This window comes from Protomyctophum bolini (genome assembly GCF_963924005.1).
Source record: "Protomyctophum bolini genome assembly, chromosome: 22".
Taxonomy (NCBI): Eukaryota; Metazoa; Chordata; class Actinopteri; order Myctophiformes; family Myctophidae; genus Protomyctophum; species Protomyctophum bolini.
The window spans coordinates 32,874,208-32,885,382 of NC_137883.1; the positions used below are offsets into that span (position 1 = coordinate 32,874,208).

The following is an 11,175-nucleotide window of genomic DNA, read 5'->3' on the forward strand; positions in this document are numbered from 1 at the left end:
GATGGTAGCCTATATATAATAGGCTACATTATTTCGGTGCAGGTAGATCAATATTGTTCAGCTGGTCATTTTTTAAAATAGCTTTTAAGTTTAAAAAAAAATCACACCCGTATGAACTGAGTGGTGCAACTCCCCCACCCACCTCTCTCTCTCTCTCTCTCTCTCTCTCTCTCTCATTAGCAGGCAACGGTGCACTGAGTGCGGCACTATCCCCCTCTCTGTTTCTAGCGCCCCCTACTGGGGCTCATTAACGTCACATACATAGGTGTACAGTCACGGACATTGCTGGTCCTTGGAGTGCTTGCACCACAAAAAAGTGTGGGCACCCTTGGACTACGAATTCCCTCAAAACACAGTTTTTAGATGCGGGAGGCAAACGAATTCCCTCAAAACACAGTTTTTAGATGCGGGAGGCAAACGAATTCCCTCAAAACACCGTTTTTAGATGCGGGAGGCAAACGAACGGAAGAACGGAATTCGGAAAACTGGTATTTCAGTGTCTCATGTAGGCCTACAGATCTTTTTTTTGGGGGGGGGGGGGGGGGTTTCTAGGTGTCTATGTATGGAAATGCAATGCCGTGCTATTTGCACCGTGTTTGGGTGAGACCGGGTTGGTTAATATTCACATGGATGTTTTCGATCATATAATATATTGAAAGGAGGCACTCCGAAGGAGGTCTACCATGTCATGTAGCCTACTGTACGTCTACCATGTCATGTAGCCTACTGTACGTCTACCATGTCATGTAGCCTACTGTACGTCTACCATGTCATGTAGCCTACTGTACGTCTGATCTCTTTATGGAAGGAGCGTGTGCGCGTGACTGTTGTCTGTCTTAAACACAACGGCGTTGATTCTTTCAATAAAACAACCCTTTCAACAACCGACCCTGAGATGCTTTCCTTCATGCATCGCTTCATGAGGCGGATTAAACCTCGTGTGTTCAAAATGTTTACATTTCAAGATTCAAAACTACCAAAAGTATCTACAAAGCTCAAAATACGTCGCTTTGAGCTTGTAGATCTGCTACTACTTGTGATGCCGTAGTTTTCTGTGTGTGATCCCGGCATCTGATGATATTTCGAATGTGATTAATCCGTCCTCAAATCTTCTACTAACGACTATAGGTGTGCTGTCATGCTCATCTCAGCACTGCTGGAGAGCCTATTTCAACCTATTGCTGAAGGAGTAGCCATAGATACCTTTTCATTACAATTTAGTCTTTTTTCTCCTTTTTTTTTGGGCGATTCCTCCGCCTACCACCAGAGGGGGCTCAAGTACCACTAGTGGTTCTACACAGTACCAGTGGTTAATTGGGAACCTGTTAGTTTATCAATACTATTCCAACATGGGGAGTGTCTTGGGAGCTATAGGATTGCTGCTGCACTGTGATTGGTCGATTAGAAATGGGGAGGGTGGAGTCTTAACAGCTCGGTGGGAGTGGCTGCCATGCACGGAGAGACGCTGACACTCTGAAGTGGTTTGATTTATGAGTACATTAAGAGTTGTCGTAGGCTAATTAATATAGTAATAAAAATCACACCCGTGTGAACTGAGTGGTGCCCCGGCCCCCCTCTTCTCTCTCTCTCTCTCTCTCTCTCTCTCTCTCTCTCTCTCTCATTAGCATGCAGGCAACAGTGCAGCACTATCTCTCTCTGTTTCTGGCACAACAGCGCCCCCTACTGGTACTCATAGTCACATAGGTCTGGTTAACACACACATACATAGTCAAACATATAGGTTAACACGGACATTGCTGACATATGGACATATGAGTACAGGCCTGACACTTAGGCATGAGCAGTCTGTCTCTACGTCGTCCTCAGACGAGCCCTCCATCGTCGTCTCCAGTCATCTCTGTTCTCCATACATCTGGCCAGCTCCTTTGTGCTTTCTGCACCAGCATCTTTCTTTAGTACGTCCACGTAGGTATAGGTGTGGGCCTCTATTAGCAGACGCTTGTTGGTGATGTGCTCATCCTGGTTGATGTTCAGAACCACACGTAACATTCTGGTGTAGCAGGACCTGTCCAGGGATTTCTGTACGGCTTGTGTTATAGTGTCCAGCATTCACAGCTATAGAGGAGGACGGAGCAGTGGTGCTCAATAGAGCGCCGCAGTCCCTCCCCCTTTCAGAAAAACGAGTGGCCCAGGAAATGAAACCCCAATGCATTCTCCCATCGGCACTTCTAATATAATTTATTTAAAGACGGTTACGCCGCGGACAAAGTCAACTCGGATCGTGACAAATCATGACAATGAACACAATGTTTTGGGCCGATCAAATAATTAGAAAGAAGAGAAGAAAGGCAGGACTATAGGAGACAACACTATTTGTTTTGTTTTTCGTCTTATAAAGTATTTGATCGGCCCAAAACATTGTGTTCATTGTCATGATTTGTCACGATCCGAGTTGGCCTTGTCCGCGTTCTCATTTCCTTGGCCACTCGTTTTTCTGAAAGGGGGAGGGACTGCGGCGCTCAATATTTCATGGCAAGGACCCCAAAAAGTATCTGTAATCGGCCGCCGACCCCAATCTGAAAATGTTGTTCCAGGGACCCCCCCCCCCCCCCCAGTCTATGGACCTCCGTCAGAAGCAAAGATTTGAGCTAAAAAAATCGATCTGAAATAATATATATTCAGAGATTTGCATAGCAGACTATTATTATTAAACGAGCTTGTAGATCTGCTATGTTTCAATAGCTAAAATAGGCTATACAACATAATGCTTAACCCATTTTGACCTGAGATCAGATTCTAAAAATGTCTTCTACATCCTTTCAGTTTTCTGAAAAAACTTTTTTTTCGATTTTTCAAAATATTTTTCAATAGCTAAAGCATAACATAATGCTAACACCAAAACAGGTTCCCGCCCAAAATGGGTTAAATGTTGTTAATTTAATTAACTAACCTTAATCTCACAAATCTTAACCTAACCATAACCTCGTAAAACTAAGCCTAAAGCTGTCCTTAACTTCATAAAGCTATAAGCCTCCAAGACCAGTTCCAAACTGTTTATTTAGAGTTTACTTTGTTTTTATTCCTTTTTACAGGTTATTAGTTATTACAGTCAAAACAGTTCCCCTCCCCCCGTCCAGAAACAGCAAACATAGATGCAGAGATAGAGTATATACAGTATATATAAAAATGGATATATAGACAATAAGAGAGCACACAAATTCACAGAAGACAGAAAAAATAAAAAATAAAATGTTCATTTGAAGGACAAAGTTATCGCTTGTGTGGGATGGGGTGGGGTTGGCAACATATTACTTAAGTTGCTATTGCATTTATTGATGTCATATTCGACCATGAAGGCCTAATATTGCCTGTAATTTTGTTATTAAACCACTCTGACGTCAAACATTTAGTTTTAAAATGCTAATGTTGGTTACGGGTGGTTGTATGGTCAACTTGAATGATAGGGATATTTCTCCTGTTATTTTAACAGGCTTAGAAACACATCTTTCAGGAAAAGAGACAATGAGAGAACAGAAACTATTAGAGGACGAACTGTTATTGGGGCATTTGAACACTGATGCCTGCCAGTCACTCACAATGTGGGACAGGTCGCCTGAATAGTATGGGAAATGAGGGACTGTCTGTCCCACACAAAGGGGGACTTCTGGTCACCCTAAACCTATATCCTTAAAGGTATATTCAGTGATTTCACTCAAAAAACCTTAGGTTTAGTTTTTGGCTGGGTGGCAAAGCCTTCATCCAATCAGGATAGAGAGGGGCCTTGGCTTTGCCACCTAGCCAAAAACGAAACCTAAGGTTTTTTTGACCCCCAGGGGTTAACTGGGGACAGGGAGGAACTCCTTATATGGTCAGCACACTCTATAGTAGAGAGGATTATCACAACAAAACAAAAAAATAAGTGATATTTATTTGAATTAAGTGAAATCACTGAATATACCTTTAACCTCACAAATCTAAACCTAATCTAAACCTAACCTTAACCTCACAAATCTAAACCTAACATTAAACTCATAAAGAAACTATATGCCTAATACCTTTAAACTCCCAGCGTATATAAGGTTTTCTTTGTATTGGATGCATATTATGGTCTTTAAGTGGCGTTGTCACCATCATTTTTACTTGACGATTCGTTGCCATAAATAATTGTCATTAACACATTAACTGTTTTTCTTTTGTCTTATCGAACATTGTAACAATCACATTTCAGTTATTTTAGGCTTTATTAACCAAAAACCCAATACAAATGATATACCATGGCTGAAATAGGCCATATTTAATACAGTTCCTTTATACTGTCATGCAATGATATGTATTATATTAAAGTAAATAAAGAATGGCACATGTGAGGTTATCAGTTATCAGTAATGTCTGTAATGTATGGATGTGTGGAGACTAGTGCTGTGTGCGTGTGTTGTATTAAATGGAGCAAAACATAACTTAAACAAAAGGGTAGTTAGGCCCTTGGGCCAGGTGGTAACCCTTAGCAGGTCCTGATTGGTTAGGCCCTTGGGCCAGGTGGTAACCCTTAGCAGGTCCTGATTGGTTAGGCCCTTGGGCCAGGTGGCAACCCTTAGCAGGTCCTGATTGGTTAGGCCCTTGGGCCAGGTGGCAACCCTTAGCAGGTCCTGATTGGTTAGGCCCTTGGGCCAGGTGGCAACCCTTAGCAGGTCCTGATTGGTTAGGCCCTTGGGCCAGGTGGCAACCCTTAGCAGGTCCTGCTTGCAGGGAGAACAGAGAGAGTTTTGTGCTGCAGCCAGGAGAGCTCCCTATATATACTCCGCTAAGCCACACCCAGCTCAGGTGAGCACAATTGGGCTGACGGCCTGCTCCACTCTGCCATCACAGAGGCTGCCTTCTGGCCTACAGTGAGGCAGAGGGGGCGGGGCCGTCACAATTAGCGATGGCGCTCGTTAATGTTTTATTGATAACGTGCCCCTTATCGATCAGGCTTATCGAGCCGGGTTCTTATCGATCCCACTATCAAGCATTTGCTATTATTTTTTGGAAAGACGGGAGAAGATAAATTCTGAACAGAACAAGTATCTTTTACTAGGGCCTTCAAATACAGTACTCTCCTAACAGACAGAAGGAAATTGACCTTTTTACTTAATAATATATATAATATTGAAGAAACTGTTAACTGGTTAATGTGTGTCACTTTTAAAGCGTAATTTTGATTACCTGGACCCTAGATGGGATGTTGTTTGAGGTGAGACTTTACAGAGGATGGGATGTTGTTTGAGGTCAGTGGTAGCTGGTCTTCTCTCTATGACTTCTCTCATGATGTTTGAGATCACGGTTGCTGCTGAACCCTTTCCCACACTGCTCACAGTGTTAGGGCTTCTCTCCTCTATGACTTTTCTTATGAGTTGTGAGACTACTGTTGTCTCTGAACCCTTTCCCACACTGGTCACAGTGGTAGGGCTTCTCTCCTCTATGACTTTTCTTATGAGCTGTGAGACTACTGCCGTCTCTGAACCCTTTCCCACATTGGTCACAGGGGTAGGGCTTCTCTCCTGTATGAATTCTCTGGTGACTTTTGAGATGACTGCTGTGGCTGAAGCTAGTCCCACACTGGTCACAGGGATAGGGCTTCTCTCCTGTATGAATTCTCTGGTGACTTTTGAGATGACTGCTGTGGCTGAAGCTAGTCCCACACTGGTCACAGGCGTAGGGCTTCTCTCCTGTATGAATTCTCTGGTGACTTTTGAGATTACCTCTCGTGCTGAACCTAGTCCCACACTGGTCACAGGCGTAGGGCTTCTCTCCTGTATGAATTCTCTGGTGACTTTTGAGATTACTTTCCGTGCTGAACCTAGTCCCACACTGGTCACAGGCGTAGGGCTTCTCTCCTGTATGTATTCTCTGGTGACTTTTGAGTTCAGTGCTCTGCTTGAACCTAGTCCCACACTGGTCACAGGCGTAGGGCTTCTGTCCTGTATGAGTTCTCTGGTGAGTTTTCAGATTTTGTTTCGTGCCGAACCTAGTCCCACACTGGTCACAGGCGTAGGGCTTCTCTCCAGTATGGATTCTCTGGTGAAGTTTGAGAGTATCGCTCCTGCTGAACCTAGACCCACACTGGTCACAGGCGTAGGGCTTCTCTCCTGTATGAATTCTCTGGTGGAGTTTCAGATTACGTTTCTGGCTGAACCTACTCCCACACTGGTCACAGGCGTAGGGCTTCTCTCCTGTATGAATTCTCTGGTGATCTCTAAGAGTATCGCTCCTGCTGAACCTACTCCCACACTGGTCACAGGCGTAGGGCTTCTCTCCTGTATGAATTCTCTGGTGATCTCTAAGAGTATCGCTCCTGCTGAACCTAGACCCACACTGGTCACAGGCGTAGGGCTTCTCTCCTGTATGAATTCTCTGGTGGAGTTTCAGATTACGTTTCTGGCTGAACCTACTCCCACGCTGGTCACAGGCGTGGGGCTTCTCTCCAGTATGTATTCTCTGGTGTTGGTTGAGATGTCTCTTTCTGCTGTAGACGTGTTTGAGTTGGGCAGGAAAGACATCTGGGAGGGAGAATGAGGAGAGAAACATACGCTAAATAAAATGTTTTAAAATAATATGTAAGCTGTGTTGATATTTAGGGATGGTTATTGGGTACCGACATTGGGTTCCAAGTAGGAACCAAATGAACACATGGTTGGTACCGCGTTAACCTGACTCCGCCAGATGGTGGCAGCAGTGAGTCCCTCCTCCTGCTTCCCATCTGGACTCTCTCGGGCAGAGACGATGCACTCCGAACCATTTCTGATCGGAGCGATATGCGGCCGCTAGAGGCGGGATCAACGCGAGACTGGTGACATATTGAAGCTGTGCCACAGCCCACAGCGCACATGTAAACACAACCAAACAAGAACTACAACTATAATGTAAACACAACCAAACAAGAACTACAACTCTAATGTAAACACAACCAAACAAGAACTACAACTCTAATGTAAACACAACCAAACAAGAACTACAACTCTAATGTAAACACAACCTAACAAGAACTACAACTCTAATGTAAACACAACCTAACAAGAACTACAACTCTAATGTCAACACAACCAAACAAGAACTACAACTCTAATGTAAACACAACCTAACAAGACTACAACTCTAATGTAAACACAACCTAACAAGAACTACAACTCTAATGTAAACACAACCTAACAAGAACTACAACTCTAATGTAAACACAACCAAACAAGAATTACAACTCTAATGTAAACACAACCTAACAAGAACTACAACTCTAATGTAAACACAACCTAACAAGAACTACAACTCTAATGTAAACACAACCAAACAAGAACTACAACTCTAATGTAAACACAACCAAACAAGAACTACAACTCTAATGTAAACACAACCAAACAAGAACTACAACTCTAATGTAAACACAACCTAACAAGAACTACAACTCTAATGTAAACACAACCAAACAAGAACTACAACTCTAATGTAAACACAACCTAACAAGAACTACAACTCTAATGTAAACACAACCTAACAAGAACTACAACTCTAATGTAAACACAACCAAACAAGAACTACAACTCTAATGTAAACACAACCTAACAAGAACTACAACTCTAATGTAAACACAACCAAACAAGAACTACAACTCTAATGTAAACACAACCTAACAAGACTACAACTCTAATGTAAACACAACCTAACAAGAACTACAACTCTAATGTAAACACAACCTAACAAGAACTACAACTCTAATGTAAACACAACCAAACAAGAATTACAACTCTAATGTAAACACAACCTAACAAGAACTACAACTCTAATGTAAACACAACCTAACAAGAACTACAACTCTAATGTAAACACAACCAAACAAGAACTACAACTCTAATGTAAACACAACCAAACAAGAACTACAACTCTAATGTAAACACAACCAAACAAGAACTACAACTCTAATGTAAACACAACCTAACAAGAACTACAACTCTAATGTAAACACAACCAAACAAGAACTACAACTCTAATGTAAACACAACCTAACAAGAACTACAACTCTAATGTAAACACAACCTAACAAGAACTACAACTCTAATGTAAACACAACCAAACAAGAACTACAACTCTAATGTAAACACAACCTAACAAGAACACAGAATTATTATGGAGATATCAGATTGTTGTCCCGCTGCTTCCGGGTTCATCGTTTCTGCCTGAGAGAGACCAGATGCAGGCAGGAGGAGAGAACTGGTGAACTCAATACTGCCACCATATGGCGGAGTCAGGTTAGTACTGGGTACCCATACAGAGTCAGGTTAGTACTGGGTACCCATACAGAGTCAGGTTAGTACTGGGTACCCATAGTCAGGTTAGTACTGGGTACCCATACAGAGTCAGGTTAGTACCGGGTACCCATACAGAGTCAGGTTAGTACTGGGTACCCATACAGAGTCAGGTTAGTACCGGGTACCCATAGTCAGGTTAGTACTGGGTACCCATACAGAGTCAGGTTAGTACCGGGTACCCATAGTCAGGTTAGTACTGGGTACCCATACAGAGTCAGGTTAGTACCGGGTACCCATAGTCAGGTTAGTACTGGGTACCCATAGTCAGGTTAGTACTGGGTACCCATAGTCAGGTTAGTACTGGGTACCCATAGTCAGGTTAGTACTGGGTACCCATACAGAGTCAGGTTAGTACTGGGTACCCATAGTCAGGTTAGTACTGGGTACCCATAGTCAGGTTAGTACTGGGTACCCATAGTCAGGTTAGTACTGGGTACCCATACAGAGTCAGGTTAGTACTGGGTACCCATAGTCAGGTTAGTACTGGGTACCCATAGTCAGGTTAGTACTGGGTACCCATAGTCAGGTTAGTACTGGGTACCCATACAGAGTCAGGTTAGTACTGGGTACCCATAGTCAGGTTAGTACTGGGTACCCATAGTCAGGTTAGTACTGGGTACCCATAGTCAGGTTAGTACTGGGTACCCATACAGAGTCAGGTTAGTACTGGGTACCCATAGTCAGGTTAGTACTGGGTACCCATAGTCAGGTTAGTACTGGGTACCCATAGTCAGGTTAGTACTGGGTACCCATACAGAGTCAGGTTAGTACTGGGTACCCATACAGAGTCAGGTTAGTACTGGGTACCCATAGTCAGGTTAGTACTGGGTACCCATACAGAGTCAGGTTAGTACCGGGTACCCATACAGGGTCAGGTTAGTACTGGGTACCCATACAAATAATTCCATTTCGGTTCTGCCTATCGGTTCCTGACCTAAACGCTGTCAAGCACTAACTGCAAACTCTGGTAAAGCACAGCTGTAAGGAGATGTATAGCTGTGTGTCTCTCTGTAACACACAGTTGAATTGTGTTGTAATAGTCAGAGCACACGCTCTCCTCTCTCTCTCCCTCTCTCTCTCTCTCTCTCTCTCTCTCTCTCTCTCTCTCTCTCTCTCTCTCTCTCTCTCTCTCTCTCTATATATATGTATATATAAACATGTCTCAACTGTTGAATAATGGAGAGGATGTTACTTTCTTCATTACTTAAATTGACTAAGGCTTACAACTAAAGCTTTTTGTAAAACATTTGACCTCTTTTCGGAATTGAGGAGCAGAACCGGATCTGGTATCGGACTCGTAGAAATCCTAACGATACCCATCCCTAGTTCCAAGTATAGGAACCGAAAAATGTATTGCAAGTACTGAGTACCCATAGAAAGAATACATTAATTGTAAGTACTGAGTATACCCATAGAAATAGTCAATTGTAAGTACTGAGTACCCATAGAAATAATAATTGTAAGTACTGAGTACCCATAGAAATAATTGTATTAGCAACTAATGTTCTAAATTTAGGGTGGCAGTTGAAACATTCAGGCTGATTCCTGTCATGCCTGATGACTGCAGGTCTCTCTCTCTCTCTCTCTCTCTCTCTCTCTCTCTCTCTCTCTCTCTCTCTCTCTCTCTGTCTCTCTCTCTCTCTCTCCCCCCCTCTCTCTCTCTTTATTTCTTGCACGCACGCGCACGCACAGTCGCACACACACACACACACACACACACACACACACACACGAGCAGGTGTGGCAGTGTGGGGGGGGGCAGCACACATACTGGGCCCTGGTTGGTTATACGCTGCATGGTAAGCCCGACCCTATATTTGCATACAGGCCCCTTAACATTCTGGAAGCCATCTCCAGCGAGGAGCAGGCTCCCCCTCATGCTCACACACGCACGCGCGCACACACACACACACACACACACACACACACACACACACACACACACACACACACACACACACACACACACACACACACACCTCTGGAGATTAGGCTGTAATGTGGAATGTTTCTATTCTGGTTGTGTGTCCTTTTATAGTCAGATCTGTACTGCTGCTGATAGGCCCAGAGGACGCGCACACACGCACGCACACACACACACACACACACACACACACACACACACACACACACACACACACACACACACACACACAGAGAGAGAGAACAGAGAATCTTTGTCCAAAAGACAAAGATCTCTGTGTAGCAACATGTTTTCTGTTGAAGTTGTACAGTGACATGAAAACATGCACATACTTATTCTGTGTAGCTTTATCACAGGCTGCTTCAGCATGGAGGGCTGGTAGATCTGTTCCTTCTCTATTCTGTGTAGCTTTATCACAGGCTGCTTCAGCATGGAGGGCTGGTAGATCTGTTCCTTCTCTATTCTGTGTAGCTTTATCACAGGCTGCTTCAGCATGGAGGGCTGGTAGATCTGTTCCTTCTCTATTCTGTGTAGCTTTATCACAGGCTGCTTCAGCATGGAGGTCTGGTAAATCTGTTCCTCCGACATATCTCTTTCAAAAAGCCCAGATAGTTCGTCTCCTCCTTCGGTCCGCTCTGATTGTCCACATTTGAGGTCCGCTTTTACCGTCTGGGATGTGACTTTACTCGCTGACATGTTGTGGTCTTGACTCAGTCCTCTGTTCTGCTTCCTGCCTAAACTCTGCCACATCAACACTGGACAGAACAGTGCTTACATAACCAGGCCCAACCCACTCTCCACCCACTGCTGCAGCGCTCAGAGTCACATACTGTATTGGTACTGTTATGGAAGAGTAATATATCTCTGCTTTCGGGAGGAAACCTCATAACTAAATATACATTTTTCAGGAAATCAAGAACACCTTATATTTTTAAAACAAAGCAATACAGCCTC

The 11,175-nt window shown here is 43.6% G+C and overlaps 1 protein-coding gene across 1 annotated transcript; it reads right to left on the minus strand.

The window, feature by feature from the left end:
- Positions 1-3,059: 3,059 nt before the first annotated feature.
- Positions 3,060-10,961, minus strand: LOC308309823 (uncharacterized protein). Its single transcript, XM_080755741.1, has 2 exons — positions 10,554-10,961; positions 3,060-6,497 (listed from the first exon to the last, which is right to left on the minus strand). The coding sequence occupies exons 1-2, from the start codon at positions 10,915-10,917 to the stop codon at positions 5,317-5,319; spliced, it is 1,545 nt and encodes a 514-aa protein (XP_080611867.1). The 5' UTR covers positions 10,918-10,961; the 3' UTR covers positions 3,060-5,316.
- Between the last annotated feature and the right edge of the window lie 214 nt (positions 10,962-11,175).